This window comes from Lithobates pipiens, unplaced genomic scaffold (genome assembly GCF_037356315.1).
Source record: "Lithobates pipiens isolate NorthernLeopardFrog02 unplaced genomic scaffold, aLitPip1_a1.2 Scaffold_8, whole genome shotgun sequence".
NCBI lineage: Eukaryota > Metazoa > Chordata > Amphibia > Anura > Ranidae > Lithobates > Lithobates pipiens.
The window spans coordinates 553,393,669-553,416,577 of record NW_027507903.1 but is presented as its reverse complement, the minus strand read 5'-3'; the positions used below and the strand labels follow the sequence as shown (position 1 = coordinate 553,416,577).

The window sequence follows — 22,909 nt, the reverse complement described above, 5'->3', positions numbered from 1 at the left end:
TGGACCTTGATAGTAACAGCTAATGATGATGATGATGATGATGATGATGAAAGACTAATCTGGCTGTCCCTGTAGCATACACCGTCCTTTCCCTTTCTCTAAACTAACAAAAGACACTCAGGCTGCTGCAAGAATCAGCAGCACAGCAAACCTATCAACACCTAACACCTATACCAGTCCTGAAAAGAACTTTTGTGTACCAAATAGCTAGTGGTTTATCTCTCCCTACTCCACACAGGAACCTGTCCCTATCTTAACAGAAGAAAGAATGTAAAATGGCCACCGGATCGGGTGTATTTATAGGTTAGGGGGAATGTACAAGTGTCCATGTGCTGTCATGTCTCAATTGGCTGTCCTGTATCACATGATAAACGTGTCACCAAAGGTTAAAGTTCTTGTATACATTAAACACGTAAGTCCGCCGCGGCGAACGACGGAAAAAGGCGTTCGAACGTGCGGACCGCGAATGTCGGAAATTCGCCGCGAAACGACCGCCGGGCGAACCGTTCGGCCATCACTAATGAACATCTCCTGAGACATTACAAGTCAAGAGAGGGTACAGGAAATCTGAGTAGAAATGACCTGGCTGATTGTCATTCTCTACCTCACAACAATCTCCATGGTCCAGGGATTGCCAGCCTTTATGCAAGGAAGCCAAACAAGAATTCCTCTTCAACAATCTAACCATGGATTAAGAACTTCAAGCAGTCCTGATGGACAAGCATACTCTTCAAATAAGAAGTACTCACCATTTATGATGCAGCTCTATCAGAGCCTCCTTATGGGGAATGACACAGGTCTGTCCAGCCTGGAGCATTCCATCCTTCAAGAATCAGATACTGTCCTAAGACTTACTGCGAAAAGTAAGTACATAACTGTATATTTTCCCATATAACAATGTAACATGCTGCTTTATTTATTATCTAAATGTAATGATAATTTCATTATTGATAGGTTAGATTATCTTCCACAGAGAAGGCCTAGAACAATTTTTGTGTCAGCCATTTCAATTAAGGGCAATTTATTTCTTATAGCTGATTCTGTAACAGTGATAAAACTAACTTAAAAGTATGTGCTTTTGTATTTTTAATATTCCCTATAACACTCTTGATATATCTCATATATGACAGATTTGCCTTAGCAGTTTCACATACATCGCCTACTGCCTAAAGATTTATTTTAAATGGTAAACATCATTTTAAAGAATATTGCTTTATATGACAATCTTTAATTTGTGTATGTATTATTTATTTATTTAATAATATTTATTTATATATTTATTAATATATTTTCACCATAGATTTATATATTCTAAAAACTAAGTATGTCTTTGAATTATTAGAATGATATTTATGTCATGTTTTTTGTTCTTTCTTCCACAGAATGCATCAAGATGGACAATCATCGATCACTCTACTTTGACATGTCCTCTCTCTCAAGCAGTAATGAGATTCAATTGGCAGAGTTAAGGATTCAACTTTATCCTACAGAGAAAACACAAGATATGACACTGCATATTTACCACAGCGAACAAGGTTCCAAGAGACTGCTTCTGCAGTCTTTTCAAATTGATTCCTCTGTAACAATGGGTGACTCCTGGAAAGTGTTTAACCTCACTAAAATTTTGAATGGTTATCTCAACCTTCGTCAAAGTTCAGATTATGATGATATCATGGAGGGTGGAACCTCATCTGAGAAGGATCATGAGAACGGTTGCACAGACATATCTACTGACAGAGTTGTATTGATGGTGTTCATAAAGGACGACCCTTCTGCTAATGTCAACGGATATCCCAACCTCATCCAAACAGTGGAGTCTTCAAAATATGTGATGTCACCAGAAGTAAAAGGTGAACATGGTATCAAAAGGCACAGGAAGAACAGAAATGCAAAAGACAGCATCATAATGAACCACTTTCCATCCAGAACCATGGAGGATGGAAAACCCTTGTGTCAAAGGGTTGATATGATGGTGGACTTTGAGAAGTTCGGGTGGGGAAATCTGATTATCTACCCGAAGAATTTCAATGCCTACACATGTGAAGGAGCCTGCCCCATTCCCTTAAGTGAGCCCTTACATGCTTACATTATGGTAAGTGTAATTTTTTTTCACTGATAATTGTCTTTGCCTTTTTCAAGAATTCTTTAATATATGGTGCCATTAGACGGACAGCATTGGAGGAATATTGCATGTAACTTTGTAACTTTGGTTTTAGTGGTCTTTATGGAGCCTTAGAGGAGTGTCAACTAGCCTGACTCCTTAGGGCAGACATGTCAAACTCAAACATGTGGAGTCCAAATCTGGATAAACTCTATAAAGGGCAGCATTTAATGGAATTTCACTTACAGTTATGTTTAGGGATCAGTATGGCAAATTGAAAAGCCTTGTTTTTTTTTCATGTAATTCACCTTACTGTAAACTAATGCCATGTTCATTTTTAATCCCCATATTGGCTGAGGGCCATAAAAAAGATGTAGATGGGATGCATGAAGTCCAACCAGTTTGACATGTCTACTTTAGAGGAATGTTAGATGTATTAATTGTATATTGCCGTGCTAAATATGTGGATTGTTTAATGTGCGCATCATCATTTTCTGGTAGATTTGTAAACTAACATATATCTATTTTTTTGTTTTACAGAGTTTGTTGAAGTTATTCAATCCAGATAAAGTTGAATGTGCCTCCTGTGTCCCAGTGAAAATGAGACCTTTGTCCATGATGATGAATGAGAATGGAGATGTGGTAATGAAACACCATGAAGATATGATTGTACAAGAATGTGGATGTCATTGAGGAACTGCTTAAACATATGTCACAAGTATTGAAAAGATGCAAAGTAAGCAGTGACTTTAAATGAATAATGGCACTTTGCAGTGTCTGGTGAAAGGCCTGCTGAACTCTCTGCTTTAAGTTAAAAAGAGTTCAAAAACTGAAAACTGGAGCCAGAGGAAGAAAAGAAACTTCCATTGCTGGCCTACATTATTGCCATGAACTGGAGATAAAACCTGGCTTATGAAGGGCAAATACTTTTTTAAATATTTATATTTTTTATTGCCTAAAATGTATTCTGTCATTTACAATACATTCATTGTATGATTAATATCCATTAAAATCTGTTTCATTTTCTTTATTGTTTCTTTATTGTTTGATAGCACTAATTGGGCAATGGGAATATGGAGTTCAAGCTTTCCAGTAGAACCCCTAAAATGTTTTTGATAAGACTTGTGCAGAAAATGGTGGATTTTGACTTTAATACACAGACTTAAGTAGTCCTTGTCACCAACTTAAAAAAGTGCAGGCGAAAAAAAAAAACATTTAGAAGAAAACAAATATTTTAAATGCTTCCTTGACGTGTTTTCCATTCCCAATTTTGTTTTGTGATTTGCATTGTTCTTGAACTTGCTGGAATGGCCTAGATCTTGTGGAGAAGAGAAAAGGGCTTTGAATCTTGTTATACATATTATTTTGCAAGATTTACTTTCAAAAGATTACACGCTGAATGATGCAACTGAGATAGAAAATAATATTGCTAAATTGCTGAAGTTAATCTTAGAGCTATGTAAAGCATTCATATGCAATATAAAACATGAATAATATTGATAGTAAGAATTGTTTTTAAAGAGTTTCAAGTATTGAATTGGATAACATTAGTATAATATGTATATTCAGGGGTCCCTGTCCCCAGGGGAGAATGGGTCCTTGTCCCCAGGTGTGATGGAGTCCCTGTCCCCAAGTGAGAGGGGTCCCTGTCCCCAGGGGAGAAGGAGTCCCTGTCCCTAGGGAAATGGGGTTCCTATCTTTAGAGGAGAGGGGGTCGCTTTTCCTTGCTCCCAGACTCCAGACCCCACCCCATACCCAAACAAAAACATTGTGTAGGTAGAACTCTCCTACCTCAGACAGGTGTACAGCAGAGCAGAGCTCTATCTGCATCACAGGTCTGGATGGGGGTGGGAACTGCTGAAGTTAACTTTTCACATTAACAGGCTGGTGATTGGCTGCTACAATCGCCCGGCAACCAATCACCTGCTGTTTAATGTAAAACGTTCAGCAGTTCCTGATGACAGCCAGCCCTGTGATACCGGCTGCTTGCCACTGTCCAAAGAAGAGAACATCTGTGAAAATGTCCGTGGGCTGGGCATTAAACAAGGGTGCACTGGGTGCAGCCTGTGGGTTGCCGACCCCTGCTTTAGGAGGTACTTGGAAAGAAAAGTATTGTGCTTTGCCTAAAGTGCAGTGGTAGTCATAGATTAAGTTTAGATTATTAAAATGAGAATGTATGTTTTTATAATAACTCAGCTTTGTCATTTTCTAGCTCATATACTTTCAAAGAAAATATTTAATATAAACTGGTGTTAAGGTTACCTAATAACTGTACTCCCTTACCAATATTGTTATTATACAGGATATAAATTTCACCAACAGTTCACGCAGCACTTTACAAATTAAGGGCAGACAGTACAAATATAATTTAAAGTGAACATTCAGTCATTTTTTTCAACTTTCCATGTATTAAATCTTCTGCCCTAGTTGTTTTAACTTTGGATAGTAAAAAATAAAATTCTGCCAGTATAATATCTTATACAGCCCACTTCCTGTTCCTTGTCTGGTAAAAAGCCTAGGCTTATGACATCATGCACAGCTTTCTCTCTCTAACTCTGCCAGGAAGGGAGGGGGTGAGTCATAAGGGGGGCTAATGAGAGCTGCAGAGCTGGAGGTGTGCATCTATGTGTCTGTGTAAATCCAGGAAGTGAACAGGCAGCAGCTTCAGCTGCCCACTGTTAAAATGGTTGCAGCCACCCTGTAACGTTGTGAGATCATTTTTTCCTATTTATAGTTATTTTAGGTTGTACTACAAGGATACATTGGGCTTGGTTTACCAAAGACAAATAGGCTGTTCCCCTTCCAAGGGTAGTGCACTGTGCAAATTAACTTTCCCCAGAGCCTGGTGACTAAATGTTTTACACACAAGTTACTGTGATGCACTCCAACTGATAGTTGTGAATAGTCATTTTACAGATTTTTGTAGTAATAGGTGTAAAAGAAATCAAAATGCTGTAAATAAAATTATCAATTTAATGTTTGATGTGTTTCTATGTATGATTTGTAATCATATATGTACATGGGAGCAGCATTATTTTCTCATGGCATACTAAGACTCTGTTTCCTGCTTTGCAATTCTACACTATGGTTGTGCTTTACTGCTCCTTCTTAGAATGGATGTCTATGAGTCAGCTGACTAACTAAAGATAATTTGTTTTGTTGATAGCCTTTCTAAATATCTATTGAACAGTTATGCTGAGTGCCTAAACCAGCTTATATTGACGTAATATTAAAAATTAGAAAAACATCTAAAAATGTAAAAGTCACTCCAAATTTTAATTTAAAGTGAACAAAGGTAACACAAAATATGTCCTCACTTAAAATACTGCACACTTTCACTTTAACCCTGAAGTTTTACTGTTGGATAGATTAGTTCTTTAATGTCAAACAAATATGTCCTTTAATCTAACCATAAAAGAAAATTAACATATTCATTTCAGTTCATATGTTAACATAAGGTGTTAAATGTTGATGTTTTGACATAATTGATTGTTATGCATGCAATGCCTGTCTACAACAACAGCAGATCAAAGCGACATTACATAATTAAGTATCTGCTATATCTATATGTAGGTTTGCCTTAATTATTTACACCATTAAATGTATAATTGTAAAAGTATACATAGTTTAGAAAACTAGTGATTACATTTTAAATGTCTTTTAAACATTTTTTATAGTGATAGAAACTGTTAAATCAAATTCCATGCTATAAAACAATTTTAGAATTCCATATTCCAATTCCATAATATTCCATAAAGCGGGTTTGTCAAAAGTATCAAACTAATATGTCTAATGATAAAGTAATTATATGGGTCATGAATTGATGCTTTGCATATACAAAGGATTTTCATATTGCAAACTAGTCTACAAATAAACTATTAGAGCTAATAAGTAATTAATTGTAATTCCTTATGATGTCTCAAATGGTTATTCTTCTTTACAAATTGAGTTTATGGGATAGTATACTGGTTATTCTAACCATATGTGAATCATTTCTTTCACTAAAATTGTTATTAAGTTAATCATTAGAATTTTTGTGGCAGTGGATTTTTTTGTCCCCGCTATGTCAATTCATAATAAAAAATGTGGCTTTTCATGATATTTTACTGAAGTTTAATGTTTGTAGATCATGCAAAAAAATATATATAAAGTATAGTTTATTATTATTATTTTAATATTATTATGATGCCTCAGAGAATTTTACAATAATTTTGTCATGTGCCATCCTACCTTGCATATCTGAAAATCTCAAAATTCTATCATGTGGTCAATTAGGAGAGCACATGTCAGTCTGTAATAAATTGCTCGCAATGTTCAAATATTTCAAAGTCTTAAGTATATATGGTAAGACCGATTGAGATTGTGAGACGAATTTCCTTAATTAGTTCTGAGTCAGCGTAATTCAAAAATGTGTATTTATTTGTACACATTTAAATAGAAAAGAATACTTACAAAAATAGTACTATCATAATCATTAGTATCTTTCTTTCTTATCAATATATCAAGCCATGTGGTCTATTGTACTTATTTAAAATGGCCGAATAACCCTTTGTATGCTGGAAAAATCTGTGTGCATGCTGAGATATATTTCTAAGGTGTTCCTTCTAGGCTGCAAAATCTTCAAGAGACCCTCAAACTCCCAATCTTTCGACTGTATCAACAGGCTCTAATTTTCCGCCTGAAAGATAACTCCTCCTTTACAAAAGTGTGGGCTAATGAGTGGTTACTATAACAACCTAACATGTGTTAACTCTTAACACAGCTCCACAGCCTAAAATGACAGGACGTAGAGGGGAAGGTAGAATTTCAGACTCTAAAGCAAAATATCATTTACATTTAAGAAAAGCTTATATAAAATATACAATATTCCTCAAAATCCTGACAGGTTTTAAATGTTTACTTTTCCAATTATCGCAAGTCATAACATAGAATCAATTGATTCAAAGTTTTCTTTCACACAATATGGAATATTCATATTCTGAATAAAGTATATTAAAGCCAATTAAAATTTAGATATTAAGAATATAACACAGTCAATATAAGACTAATGATAAATTGGCAATATGTTTCAAACATCAAGTTGTGTATGGTATATGATAATTTAATTATGGTATTGATGGTATAGTATGTACTGTATATATCAAATAACAAACATATACATTAAAATAGAATGAGACGATTCTTAGTAAACATTACTAATTATATACTTATATTCATTTTTTTATTATAATATCTGACTGTATAAAAAAATGTAAATGGGATATATGGGTAGTATGCTTAAAAGCAATATCTTACATACTCAAAATCAAAACGCTACCAAACATACACTTGTCGCCGTCACTTAAAGAAAACAGAATATAATATAATATAATATAATGCAATATAATACTTTTCTTCTGTAGCTCAGAACAAATAATAATATACAATAATTACAATTCATTACCATAATTTGCTGCTATTTCTATAATTGGAATTATATTGTTCCCTAAAGGCAAGAATATTTCAGAAATATATTTTGTGTAAATGTAAAGAAATATATTACCGACAAAGTTTCAGTTTCTGCATTAAAATAATACAATAGTTTCTGTTTACTTGATACTGTAAACAGATTATCATATCTCATTTAAATAATGCATATTTAGCTCATAGAATTTTGAGCATGTGTTACTAAGATGAAAGGATGACTTTATACCTGACAGTTACCGTGATAGTCTTTGATGTTGAGGTCAATGACATGAAAGGTCACAGGTGTGAACATGGATCCTATTCATCCAATATTTTTATCATATCATCACATATATATATATCCAAATTCTTACAAATTTGTGGATGGTTGTATTTAAGTTTATACACATTCACGGTTTTTTCGTTTTGGTTTTTTCTTCAGTATTGGTGATATTTGTGTGTGGTTACATTGAGTGGTAAATGTTACTATACATATATGCTGCCATCGGATGGATTGGGGGTATTCGATCTAGATCGAATGTTTATGCCGTTCGGTGGGTACTTTGTAAACTTTTATAAATTTCTCTACTGCTGTTAACGGGAGGGAATTTGATCTTGTTCGAACGAAGACTTTGTTCGTATATATATGCCGATCGGGATGTACCCGAAAAAACGTTTGTACATTCTTTCTATCTCTTCTAACGGGTGGGAATCGGGGCTCCGACCTCGTTCGAATGAAATGGTCATTCGATGGTTAGATTAATTGAATCTACGAATAGACGTTTTTATTTGCACCTATGGCAGGGCTCCTCACCTTACCCATAGGCTATAAAAGGGTTTAGCACAGGGGTGTGGGCATACCCCTGATGACGTCAGATTGTGACGAAACGATCGTCGGGTAGATACGCTCACCCTTTGTGCTATTAGCATTCGTTTATTTTCATACTTTGCTAGCAAAATTGTTCATTTTTTACGTTACGACTACTTTTATACGACTCGTTCGAGTCTTCTGTAGTACTTAACATTATTCGGTTGAATAATAAACTCCACGTGTTTAAAAACTTTATTACACGATTGGGCACACTTTTGTATCTTTTTGTCTATATGGTGATATGATATCCCGAGACATTCGAAAAGACCGGAACGGACCCGAACTACGCAACACCCGAAGGTGTGGGCTGGCTTTTAGCTTCCCACATTGAAAACCCTACACGGCTGTGTGGACCGTTCAGAGAGAGGATTCGAATCGCTCCGGTGATTGTGGAGCGTCTGAAGGCCTGGGTCATCGTCCAACTGTCCGTCTCGAATTGTTTGGAAATTCGTATCTGTGTACACTTATTGGCGATCTGGTAAGCCTCCATTACTTACTTGATTTGTAGCTGGGAAAAACACACGTGGTCAAGCACTCTTTCCTGAACACACAGGATCAATTATACTTTTGTTCACTTATATTGGACGCCACTTTACACCTTTGAAAATTTATCTTCACATGTTTTGTATGGGACTTGAAAATTTGTTTTCACATGTTTAACTGCATGGGATTTTTTTTGAACTGCTGTTGGATGTCATTTTTTTTGGGCAAATATAATAATCTTTTTAGGCAACTATTTTTGGTAATTAACAAATTTTTTTTGCGAACACGTTTTCTAATTAAGGTTTAAATTCCTTTTGGATCCACTAAATATTTAAGTTTTTTTCTTTTTATGAAAATTTATTTATTCATATTTAATTATATGTATATTCACTTAGTGGTAAGCGCTGCACTGTTAGCTATTTTTTACGTTGTTGTGCCCAGTATCCGGGTTATTGTGTTCAGCCGCTGATTTTTTTAAAAAATTTTTAATTTTCAAATTTTTTTACCAAGCACAGATTTTATAATTTATTTTATATAAAAAACAAAGCAATCATAAGGACTTCACTTCAGGCTTGCAGATCTTCTGATGAACATCTCCTGAGACATTACAAGTCAAGAGAGGGTACAGGAAATCTGAGAAGAAATGACCTGGCTGAATGTCATTCTCTACCTCACAACCATCTCCATGGTCCAGGGATTGCCAGCCTTTATGCAAGGAAGCCAAACAAGAATTCCTCTTCAACAATCTAACCATGGATTAAGACCTTCAAGCAGTCCTGATGGACAAGCATACTCTTCAAATAAGAAGTACTTACCATTTATGATGCAGCTCTATCAGAGCCTCCTTATGGGGAATGACACAGGTCTGTCCAGCCTGGAGCATTCCATCCTTCAAGAATCAGATACTGTCCTAAGACTTGCTGCCAAAAGTAAGTACATAAGTATATATTTTCCCACATAACAATGTAACATGCTGCTTTATTACCTAAAAGTAATGATAATTTCATTATTGATAGGCTAGATTATCTTCCACAGAGAAGGCCTAGAACACTTTTTGTGTCAGCCATTTCAATTAAGTGCAATTTATTTCTTATAGCTGATTCTGTAACAGTGATAAAACTAACTTAAAAGTATCTGCTTTTGTATTTTTAATCTTCCCTATAACACTCTTGATACATCTCATATATGACAGATTTGCCTTAGCAGTTTCACATACATCGCCTACTGCCTAAAGATTTATTTTAAATGGTAAACATCATTTTAAAGAATATTGCTTTATATAACAATCTTTAATTTATGTATGTATTATTTATTTATTTAATAATATATATTTATATATTTATTAATATATTTTCACCATAGATTTATATATTCTAAAAACTAAGTATGTCTGAATTATTAGAATGATATTTATGTCACGTTTTTTGTTCTTTCTTCCCCAGAATGCACCAAGATGGACAATCATCGATCACTCTACTTTGACATGTCCTCTCTCTCAAGCAGTAATGAGATTCAATTGGCAGAGTTAAGGATTCAACTTTATCCTACAGAGAAAAGTTTAACTTTAAAAGTTTAACTTTAAAGAGTTTCAAGTATTGAATTGGATAACATTAGTATAATATGTATATTCAGGGGTCCCTGTCCCCAGGGGAGAATGGGTCCTTGTCCCCAGGTGTGATGGAGTCCCTGTCCCCAAGTGAGAGGGGTCCCTGTCCCCAGGGGAGAAGGAGTCCCTGTCCCTAGGGAAATGGGGTTCCTACCTTTAGGGGAGAGGGGGTCGCTGTTCCCTGCTCCCAGACTCCAGACCCCACCCCCCACCCCATACCCAAACAAAAACATTGTGTATGTAGAACTCCTCTACCTCACACAGGTGTACAGCAGAGCAGAGATCTATCTGCATCACAGGTCTGGATGGGGGTGGGAACTGCTGAAGTTAACTTTTCACATTAACAGGCTGGTGATTGGCTGCTACAATCGCCCGGCAACCAATCACCTGCTGTTTAATGTAAAAAGTTAACTCCAGCAGTTCCTGATGCCAGCCAGCCCTGTGATACCGGCTGCTTGCCACTGTCCAAAGAAGAGGACATCGGTGAAAATGTCCGTGGCCTGGGTGCCAGTGAATTAATCACAGGCACTGATGGGCTGGACATTAAACAAGGGTGCACTGGGTGCAGCCTGTGGGTTGCCGACCCCTGCTTTAGGAGGTACTTGGAAAGAAAAGTATTGTGCTTTGCCTAAAGTGCAGTGGTATTCATCAATTATTTTTAATTTATTAAAATGAGAATGTATGTTTTTATAATAACTCAGCTTTGTCATTTTCTAGCTCATATACTTTCAAAGAAAATATTTAATATAAACTGGTGTTAAGGTTACCTAATAACTGTACTCCCTTACCAATATTGTTATTATACAGGATATAAATATCACCAACAGTTCACGCAGCACTTTACAAATTAAGGGCAGACAGTACAAATACAATTTAAAGTGAACATTCAGTCATTTTTTTCAACTTTCCATGTATTAAATCTTCTGCCCTAGTTGTTTTTATTTTTTTATTTAAAGAATGCAGATTATACAAACAAACATATAAAAATGACATGACAATCAACTGGGACTTACAATAATGGATCATGAGGACTCACACCAGTCCAAATATACCATTAAGATTAAACTGCTGAATTCTATCCAGACATACTGTTATCATGGAGTGATGCGATTAGCCGATATCAACTATGTGTATCCAAGAGCTCCAATCTAACCAACAGTGCTATCTACTGCCCAGGAGGGAATATCTAGGTACCCTAAACATGGTGCACATATATCTATGCTGCATTTGTACCCTGGACGGTCACGTGTAGTAGGGCCCCCCCAGAGGGAGGACTATCGTGCCCCTCGCATTATGGTGACCAGTTTACTTATTGTAATTGACTGGAGCAAGTCACTGTCGTATTAGTTAGGCTATGGAACTCGCACCCACGAGGCTGGGGGCGGCACCAAGCCGGGGTATCGCATTCAGGAGAATTTTTGTTTTTAGGAGGAGGAAAGATGAACGACACCCTTGGTGTCGCAAGAGAAAAGAAGGGGTAGCTTATAAGAAAGAATAAGGATGGGGAGGGAAGAGGGGAGGAGGATAAGGTGAGGCCCCGGCGAGGCCGCCGACCCAAGACCCCACTGCCCCTTAGGGACTGCCTGTTTATGTGTAGGATTTGTAGTTGTCTGAATATCGAAACAGATCCCAGTGTGACCACTGCGCACTATGTTCCTCCTCTCTTTCCCCTATAGCAGCCGTTAGTCGTTCCATAGCTGTATATCGCTAATCCTGGCAAACCACTGCATCACTGTCGGAGGGGACCTCTGCTTCCACATACTGGGAATACATGCCCTGGCCGCATTCAGGAGGTGCTTCAACAAAGATTTACGATAGCGCCTACTGGACATTGGGGTCAAATTCAATAGTATTGCCGCTGGGTTGTCTTTTAGATCTATATCAGTGAGTTTATGGATGATTCCTAGTACCTGACTCCAGAAGGGCGTCAGCACTGCGCATTCCCAGAAGATGTGGAGAATCGTTCCACTCTGAGTTCCACATCTCCAACATAGGGGGCTGTGCCCTGGGAATATTGACGCTAGTACCGAGGGGGTCCTGTACCAACGCGTCAGCACTTTGTAGGAGATTTCTTGGTATTTGATGCATAAAGAGGACTTATGCGCAAAAAATAGGATTCTACATTTCTGGTCATCTGTAAACTTGACATTGAGATCCCTCTCCCATTTCCTCAGGTATGGGGGATCATCTAGGGAAGTGCTGGTCTGCAAAATATTGTATGAGTAGGAAAGGGATTTTCGCACCAGTTCCTCTCCCAAACACAGATCTTCAAAGGGTGTGCGTGATCTGCGAAAGCCTTCAGCATCCGGCAGGGATCTGAGAAAGTGCGAAAGTTGTAAAAGTTTCCATCTTCCCAGAGCAGACAAGCCAAAGCCAGGGTACATATTCGAAAGGTCGTTCCAACCTGAAGGACCGGAAAATGAGGAGGCTCTAACGATGTTCTGCTCTGGTCTGATCCGAAAAGACCTGTCAGAGAGCCCTGGCAAAAATTTCGGATGTCCGATTATAGGTGCCATCAGGGAGGGGAAAATGAGCGTCTTGGTAATTCTAAAATATCTGTGAAGCTCTTGTAGAGTGGTTTCTATTAACGGTGGGAAGGGGAGGAACTGGGAGGCCTCCCTCCACTCCATGGCAAGCCTTGAAGAGGTGCTAGTACTGATTCCTGTTCCAGACTGACCCAAAGCTTATGTGATTTATGCCGGCACCAGTCCACTGCCCTATTCATATGGACTGCTGTGCAAAATAACGCAGGGTCGGGGAGACCCATCCCCCCTCTAAGTTTGGGTCGGTGCAATAGGGAGCTTTTAAGCCACGCGGGCTTGCCTTGCCAGATATATTTGGTCATTATCGTGCGCATTTTATGGAAAAAAGTCAGTGGTAACCTTACTGGTAGAGCTTGTAAAAGGTAAAGCAAACGTGGCATGATATTCATCTTCAGTACGTTGCTTCCACCGAACCAGGAGATTGCCAGGTTCTTCCACCTCTCTAAGGCCGCGTACACACGGGCGGACTGTCTGACGGACTTGGTCCGCTGAAACGTGTTTCAGCGGACAGTCCGCTTGTGTGTGGGATTCAGCGGACTTTTTCAGCGGACAGTCTGGCGGACTAAGTCTTTCGGAATTTCCGTAATATTGTCCGTCCAACTTTGGTTTCAGCGGACAGTCCGCTCGTGTGTAGGCAAGTTGGACGGACTAAGTATGGCGCATGCTCAGAAAGGATTTACACGGCCGAAGGTTGCATTGCAGTGTATTGGACATCGTATTTCTAGTCCCGTCGTACGTGCTGTACACGTCATCGCGCAAGCTTTCAGAGGACTGTCTGTTCATCGTGTGTGGTCAAGTCCGTTCATTCAAAAGTAGGACGGACTGTCTGTCGGATTGTCTGACGGACTTAGTTGGCCAGACAGTCCGCCCGTGTGTACGCGGCCAAAGTCTAAGGAAAAGGTGGTCAGAAGTGGCTGAAAATTAAGTTGATAGATAAGGTGCAACTCCGATGGGATTCTTGTGCCTAAATATTTAATCGCCTGTGGAGACCACCAGAAGGGAAAGTTGCTGCCAAGAGAAGCCCGGGAGCTGGGGGGGTAGGGAGACATGCCCTAGTTGTTTTAACTTTGGATAGTAAAAAATAAAATTCTGCCAGTATAATATCTTATACAGTCCACTTCCTGTTCCTTGTCTGGTAAAAAGCCTAGGCTTATGACATCATGCACAGCTTTCTCTCTCTAACTCTGCCAGGAAGGGAAGGGGTGAGTCATAAGGGGGGCTAATGAGAGCTGCAGAGCTGGAGGTGTGCATCTGTGTGTCTGTGTAAATCCAGGAAGTGAACAGGCAGCAGCTTCAGCTGCCCACTGTTAAAATGGTTGCAGCCACCCTGTAACGTTGCGAGATAATTTTTTCCTATTTATAGTTATATTAGGTTGTACTACAAGGATACATTGGGCTTGGTTTACCAAAGACAAATAGGCTGTTCCCCTTCCAAGGGTAGTGCACTGTGCAAATTAACTTTCCCCAGAGCCTGGTGACTAAATGTTTTACACACAAGTTACTGTGATGCACTCCAACTGATAGTTGTGAATAGTCATTTTACAGATTTTTGTAGTAACAGGTGTAAAAGAAATCAAAATGATGTAAATAAAATTATCAATTTAATGTTTGATGTGTTTCTATGTATGATTTGTAATCATACATGTACATGGGAGCAGCATTATTTTCTCATGGCATACTAAGACTCTGTTTCCTGCTTTGCAATTCTACACTATGGTTGTGCTTTACTGCTCCTTCTTAGAATGGATGTCTATGAGTCAGATGACTGACTAAAGATAATTTGTTTTGTTGATAGCCTTTCTAAATATCTATTGAACAGTTATGCTGAGTGACTAAAACAGCTAATATTGACGTAATATTAAAAATTAGAAAAACATCTAAAAATGTAAAAGTCACTCCAAATTTTAATTTAAAGTGAACAAAGTTATCACAAAATATGTCCTCACTTAAAATACTGTACACTTTCACTTTAACCCTGAAGTTTTAGTGTTGGATAGATTAGTTCTTTAATGTCAAACAAATATGTCCTTTAATCTAACCATAAAAGAAAATTAACATATTGCTTTCAGTTCATATGTTAACATAAGGTGTTAAATGTTGATGTTTTGACATAATTGATTGTTATGCATGCAATGCCTGTCTACAACAACAGCAGATCAAAGCGACATTACATAATTAAGTATCTGCTATATCTATATGTAGGTTTGCCTTAATTATTTACACCATTAAATGTATAATTGTAAAAGTATACATAGTTTAGAAAACTAGTGATTACATTTTAAAAGTCTTTTAAACATTTTTTATAATGATAGAAACTGTTGAATCAAATTCCATGCTATAAAACAATTTTAGAATTCCATATTCCAATTCCATAATATTCCATAAAGCGGGTTTGTCAAAAGTATCAAACTAATATGTCTAATGATAAAGTAATTATATGGGTCATGAATTGATGCTCTGCATATACAAAGGATTTTCATATTGCAAACTAGTCTACAAATAAACTATTAGAGCTAATAAGTAATTAATTGTAATTCCTTATGATGTCTCAAATGGTTATTCTTCTTTACAAATTGAGTTTATGGGATAGTATACTGGTTATTCTAACCATATGTGAATCATTTCTTTCACTGAAATTGTTATTAAGTTAATCATTAGAATTTTTGTGGCAGTGGATTTTTTTGTCCCCGCTATGTCAATTCATAATAAAAAATGTGGATTTTCATGATATTTTGCTATTTAATGTTTGTAGATCATGCAAAAAAATATATATAAAGTATAGTTTATTATTATTATTTTAATATTATTATGATGCCTCAGAGAATTTTACAATAATTTTGTCATGTGAGATCCTACCTTGCATATCTGAAAATCTCAAAATTCTATCATGTGGTCAATTAGGAGAGCACATGTCAGTCAATATAAGACTAATGATAAATTGGCAATATGTTTCAAACATCGAGTTGTGTATGGTATATGATAATTTAATTATGGTATTGATGGTATAGTATGTACTGTATATATCAAATAACAAACATATACATTAAAATAGAATGAGACGATTCTTAGTAAACATTACTAATTATATACTTATATTCATTTTTTTTATTATAGTATCTGACTGTATAAAAAAATGTAAATGGGATATATGGGTAGTATGCTTTAAATAACTTAACATACGTCAGGAGACTATGCTTAAAAGCAATATCTTACATACTCAAAATCAAAACGCTACCAAACATACACTTGTCGCCGTCACTTACAGAAAACAGAATATAATATAATATAATATAATGCAATATAATACTTTTCTTCTGTAGCTCAGAACAAATAATAATATACAATAATTACAATTCATTACCATAATTTGCTGCTATTTCTATAATTGGAATTATATTGTTCCCTAAAGGCAAGAATATTTCAGAAATATATTTTGTGTAAATGTAAAGAAATATATTACCGACAAAGTTTCAGTTTCTGCATTAAAATAATACAATAGTTTCTGTTTACTTGATACTGTTAACAGATTATCATATCTCATTTAAATAATGCATATTTAGCTCATAGAATTTTGAGCATGTGTTACTAACATGAAAGGATGACTTTATACCTGACAGTTACCGTGATAGTCTTTGATGTTGAGGTCAATGACATGAAAGGTCACAGGTGTGAACATGGATCCTATTCATCCAACCATATAAAAAACAAAGCAATCATAAGGACTTCACTTGAGGGTTGCAGATCTTCTGATGAACATCTCCTGAGACATTACAAGTCAAGAGAGGGTACAGGAAATCTGAGAAGAAATGACCTCGCTGAATGTCATTCTCTACCTCACAACCATCTCCATGGTCCAGGGATTGCCAGCCTTTATGCAAGGAAGCCAAACAAGAATTCCTCTTCAACAATCTAACCATGGATTAAGACCTTCAAGCAGTCCTGATGGACAAGCATACTCTTCAAATAAGAAGTACTCACCATTTATGATGCAGCTCTATCAGAGCCTCCTTATGGGGAATGACACAGGTCTGTCCAGCCTGGAGCATTCCATCCTTCAAGAATCAGATACTGTCCTAAGACTTACTGCCAAAAGTAAGTACATAAGTGTATATTTTCCCACATAACAATGTAACATGCTGCTTTATTACCTAAATGTAATGATAATTTCATTATTGATAGGTTAGATTATCTTCCACAGAGAAGGCCTAGAACACTTTTTGTGTCAGCCATTTCAATTAAGTGCAATTTATTTCTTATAGCTGATTCTGTAACAGTGATAAAACTAACTTAAAAGTATGTGCTTTTGTATTTTTAATCTTCCCTATAACACTCTTGATATATCTCATATATGACAGATTTGCCTTAGCAGTTTCACATACATCGCCTACTGCCTAAAGATTTATTTTAAATGGTAAACATCATTTTAAAGAATATTGCTTTATATAACAATCTTTAATTGATGTATGTATTATTTATTTATTTAATAATATTTATTTATATATTTATTAATATATTTTCACCATAGATTTATATATTCTAAAAACTAAGTATGTCTTTGAATTATTAGAATGATATTTATGTCATGTTTTTTGTTCTTTCTTCCCCAGAATGCACCAAGATGGACAATCATCGATCACTCTACTTTGACATGTCCTCTCTCTCAAGCAGTAATGAGATTCAATTGGCAGAGTTAAGGATTCAACTTTATCCTACAGAGAAAACACAAGATATGACACTGCATATTTACCACAGCGAACAAGGTTCCAAGAGACTGCTTCTGCAGTCTTTTCAAATTGATTCCTCTGTAACAATGGGTGACTCCTGGACAGTGTTTAACCTCACTAAAATTTTGAATGGTTATCTCAACCTTCGTCAAAGTTCAGATTATGATGATATCATGGAGGGTGGAACCTCATCTGAGAAGGATCATGGGAACGGTTGCACAGACATATCTACTGAAAGAGTTGTATTGATGGTGTTCACAAAGGACGACCCTTCTGCTAATGTCAACGGATATCCCAACCTCATCCAAACAGTGGAGTCTTCAAAATATGTGATGTCACCAGAAGTAAAAGGTGAACATGGTATCAAAAGGCACAGGAAGAACAGAAATGCAAAAGACAGCATCATAATGAACCACTTTCCATCCAGAACCGTGGAGGATGGAAAACCCTTGTGTCAAAGGGTTGATATGATGGTGGACCTTGAGAAGTTCGGGTGGGGAAATCTGATTATCTACCCGAAGAATTTCAATGCCTACAGATGTGAAGGAGCCTGCCCCATTCCCTTAAGTGAGCCCTTCAAACCCACAAACCATGCTTACATTATGGTAAGTGTCATTTTTTTTCACTGATAATTGTCTTTGCCTTTTTCAAGAATTCTTTAATATATGGTGCCATTAGACAGACAGCAATGGAGGAATATTGCATGTAACTTGGTAACTTTTATTATGGTTTTAGTGGTCTTTATGGAGCCTTAGAGGAGTGTCAACTAGCCTGACTCCTTAGGGCAGACATGTCAAACTCAAACATGTGGAGTCCAAATCTGGATAAACTCTATAAAGGGCAGCATTTAATGGAATTTCACTTACAGTTATGTTTAGGGATCAGTATGGCAAATTGAAAAGCCTTGTTTTTTTTTCATGTAATTCACCTTACTGTAAACTAATGCCATGTTCATTTTTAATCCCCATATTGGCTGAGGGTCATAAAAAAGATGTAGATGGGATGCATGAAGTCCAACCAGTTTGACATGTCTGCTTTAGAAGAATGATAGATGTATTAATTGTATATTGCCATGCTAAATATGTGGATTGTTTAATGTGCGCATCATCATTTTCTGGTAGATTTGTAAACTAACATATATCTATTTTTTTGTTTTACAGAGTTTGCTGAAGCTATTCAATCCAGATAAAGTTGAATGTGCCTCCTGTGTCCCAGTGAAAATGAGACCTTTGTCCATGATGATGAATGAGAATGGAGATGTGGTAATGAAACACCATGAAGATATGATTGTAGAAGAATGTGGATGTCATTGAGGAACTGCTTAAACATACGTCACAAGTATTGAAAAGATGCAAAGTAAGCAGTGACTTTAAATGAATAATGGCACTTTGCAGTGTCTGGTGAAAGGCCTGCTGAACTCTCTGCTTTAAGTTAAAAAGAGTTCAAAAACTGAAAACTGGAGCCAGAGGAAGAAAAGAAACTTCCATTGCTGGCCTACATTATTGCCATGAACTGGAGATAAAACCTGGCTTATGAAGGGCAAATACTTTTTTAAATATTCATATTTTTTATTGCCTAAAATGTATTCTGTCATTTACAATACATTCATTGTATGATTAATATCCATTAAAATATAATGAATAAAATACATCTGTTTCATTTTCTTTATTGTTTGATAGCACTAATTGGGCAATGAGAATATGGAGTTCAAGCTTTCCAGTAGAGCCCCTAAAATGTTTTTGATAAGACTTGTGCAGAAAATGGTGGATTTTGACTTTAATACACAGACTTAAGTAGTCCTTGTCACCAACTTAAAAAGTGCAGGCAAAAAAAAAAACATTTAGAAGAAAACAAATATTTTAAATGCTTCCTTGACGTGTTTTCCATTCCCAATTTTGTTTTTTGATTTGCATTGTTCTTGAACTTGCTGGAATGGCCTAGATCTTGTGGAGGAGAGAAAAGGGCTTCGAATCTTGTTATACATAGTATTTTACAAGATTTACTTTCAAAAGATTACACGCTGAATGATGCAACTGAGATAGAAAATAATATTGCTAAATTGCTGAAGTTATTCTTAGAGCTATGTAAAGCATTCATATGCAAGATAAAACATGAATAATATTGATAGTAAGAATTGTTTTTAAAGAGTTTCAAGTATTGAATTGGATAACATTAGTATAGTATGTATATTCAGGGGTCCCTGTCCCCAGGGGAGAATGGGTCCTTGTCCCCAGGTGTGATGGAGTCCCTGTCCCCAAGTGAGAGGGGTCCCTGTCCCCAGGGGAGAAGGAGTCCCTGTCCCTAGGGAAATGGGGTTCCTATCTTTAGGGGAGAGGGGGTCGCTGTTCCCTGCTCCCAGACTCCAGACCCCACCCCATACCCAAACAAAAACATTGTGTAGGTAGAACTCTCCTACCTCACACAGGTGTACAGCAGAGCAGAGATCTATCTGCATCACAGGTCTGGATGGGGGTGGGAACTGCTGAAGTTAACTTTTCACATTAACAGGCTGGTGATTGGCTGCTACAATCGCCCGGCAACCAATCACCTGCTGTTTAATGTAAAAAGTTAACTCCAGCAGTTCCTGATGCCAGCCAGCCCTGTGATACTGGCTGCTTGCCACTGTCCAAAGAAGATGACATCGGTGAAAATGTCCGTGGCCTGGGTGCCAGTGAATTAATCACAGGCACTAATGGGCTGGACATTAAACAAGGGTGCACTGGGTGCAGCCTGTGGGTTGCCGACCCCTGCTTTAGGAGGTACTTGGAAAGAAAAGTATTGTGCTTTGCCTAAAGTGCAGTGGTATTCATAGATTAAGTTTAGATTATTAAAATGAGAATGTATGTTTTTATAATAACTCAGCTTTGTCATTTTCTAGCTCATATATTTTCAAAGAAAATATTTAATATAAACTGGTGTTAAGGTTACCTAATAACTGTACTCCCTTACCAATATTGTTATTATACAGGATATAAATATCACCAACAGTTCACGCAGCACTTTACAAATTAAGGGCAGACAGTACAAATACAATTTAAAGTGAACATTCAGTCATTTTTTTCAACTTTCCATGTATTAAATCTTCTGCCCTAGTTGTTTTAACTGTGGATAGTAAAAAATAAAATTCTGCCAGTATAATATCTTATACAGCCCACTTCCTGTTCCTTGTCTGGTAAAATGCCTAGGCTTATGACATCATGCACAGCTTTCTCTCTCAAACACTGCCAGGAAGGGAAGGGGTGAGTCATAAGGGGGTCTAATGAGAGCTGCAGAGCTGGAGGTGTGCATCTGTGTGTCTGTGTAAATCCAGGAAGTGAACAGGCAGCAGCTTCAGCTGCCCACTGTTAAAATGGTTGCAGCCACCCTGTAACGTTGCGAGATAATTTTTTCCTATTTATAGTTATATTAGGTTGTACTACAAGGATACATTGGGCTTGGTTTACCAAAGACAAATAGGCTGTTCCTCTTCCAAGGGTAGTGCACTGTGCAAATTAACTTTCCCCAGAGCCTGGTGACTAAATGTTTTACACACAAGTTACTGTGATGCACTCCAACTGATAGTTGTGAATAGTCATTTTACAGATTTTTGTAGTAACAGGTGTAAAAGAAATCAAAATGATGTAAATAAAATTATCAATTTAATATTTGATGTGTTTCTATGTATGATTTGTAATCATATATGTACATGGGAGCAGCATTATTTTCTCATGGCATACTAAGACTCTGTTTCCTGCTTTGCAATTCTACACTATGGTTGTGCTTTACTGCTCCTTCTTAGAATGGATGTCTATGAGTCAGATGACTGACTAAAGATAATTTGTTTTGTTGATAGCCTTTCTAAATATCTATTGAACAGTTATGCTGAGTGACTAAAACAGCTTATATTGACGTAATATTAAAAATTAGAAAAACATCTAAAAATGTAAAAGCCACTCCAAATTTTAATTTAAAGTGAACAAAGTTAACACAAAATATGTCCTCACTTAAAATACTGTACACTTTCACTTTAACCCTGAAGTTTTAGTGTTGGATAGATTAGTTCTTTAATGTCAAACAAATATGTCCTTTAATCTAACCATAAAAGAAAATTAACATATTGCTTTCAGTTCATATGTTAACATAAGGTGTTAAATGTTGATGTTTTGACATAATTGATTGTTATGCATGCAATGCCTGTCTACAACAACAGCAGATCAAAGCGACATTACATAATTAAGTATCTGCTATATCTATATGTAGGTTTGCCTTAATTATTTACACCATTAAATGTATAATTGTAAAAGTATACATAGTTTAGAAAACTAGTGATTACATTTTAAAAGTCTTTTAAACATTTTTTATAATGATAGAAACTGTTGAATCAAATTCCATGCTATAAAACAATTTTAGAATTCCATATTCCAATTCCATAATATTCCATAAAGCGGGTTTGTCAAAAATATCAAACTAATATGTCTAATGATAAAGTAATTATATGGGTCATGAATTGATGCTCTGCATATACAAAGGATTTTCATATTGCAAACTAGTCTACAAATAAACTATTAGAGCTAATAAGTAATTAATTGTAATTCCTTATGATGTCTCAAATGGTTATTCTTCTTTACAAATTGAGTTTATGGGATAGTATACTGGTTATTCTAACCATATGTGAATCATTTCTTTCACTGAAATTGTTATTAAGTTAATCATTAGAATTTTTGTGGCAGTGGATTTTTTTGTCCCCGCTATGTCAATTCATAATAAAAAATGTGGATTTTCATGATATTTTGCTATTTAATGTTTGTAGATCATGCAAAAAAATATATATAAAGTATAGTTTATTATTATTATTTTAATATTATTATGATGCCTCAGAGAATTTTACAATAATTTTGTCATGTGACATCCTACCTTGCATATCTGAAAATCTCAAAATTCTATCATGTGGTCAATTAGGAGAGCACATGTCAGTCAATATAAGACTAATGATAAATTGGCAATATGTTTCAAACATCGAGTTGTGTATGGTATATGATAATTTAATTATGGTATTGATGGTATAGTATGTACTGTATATATCAAATAACAAACATATACATTAAAATAGAATGAGACGATTCTTAGTAAACATTACTAATTATATACTTATATTCA

The 22,909-nt window shown here is 36.3% G+C and overlaps 2 protein-coding genes across 2 annotated transcripts; both read left to right on the top strand.

Moving 5' to 3' along the window:
• Positions 1–577: 577 nt before the first annotated feature.
• On the top strand, positions 578–2,794 carry LOC143963641 (nodal homolog 2-A-like). Its single transcript, XM_077473328.1, has 3 exons — positions 578–863; positions 1,383–2,092; positions 2,642–2,794. Exons 1-3 carry the CDS (start codon positions 578–580, stop codon positions 2,792–2,794), a joined length of 1,149 nt encoding a protein of 382 aa, XP_077329454.1.
• A 14,005-nt stretch (positions 2,795–16,799) lies between these two features.
• LOC143963640 (nodal homolog 2-A-like) lies at positions 16,800–19,307 on the top strand. Its single transcript, XM_077473327.1, has 3 exons — positions 16,800–17,141; positions 17,657–18,378; positions 18,934–19,307. Exons 1-3 carry the CDS (start codon positions 16,856–16,858, stop codon positions 19,084–19,086), a joined length of 1,161 nt encoding a protein of 386 aa, XP_077329453.1. The 5' UTR covers positions 16,800–16,855; the 3' UTR covers positions 19,087–19,307.
• The last annotated feature ends 3,602 nt before the right edge of the window (positions 19,308–22,909 follow it).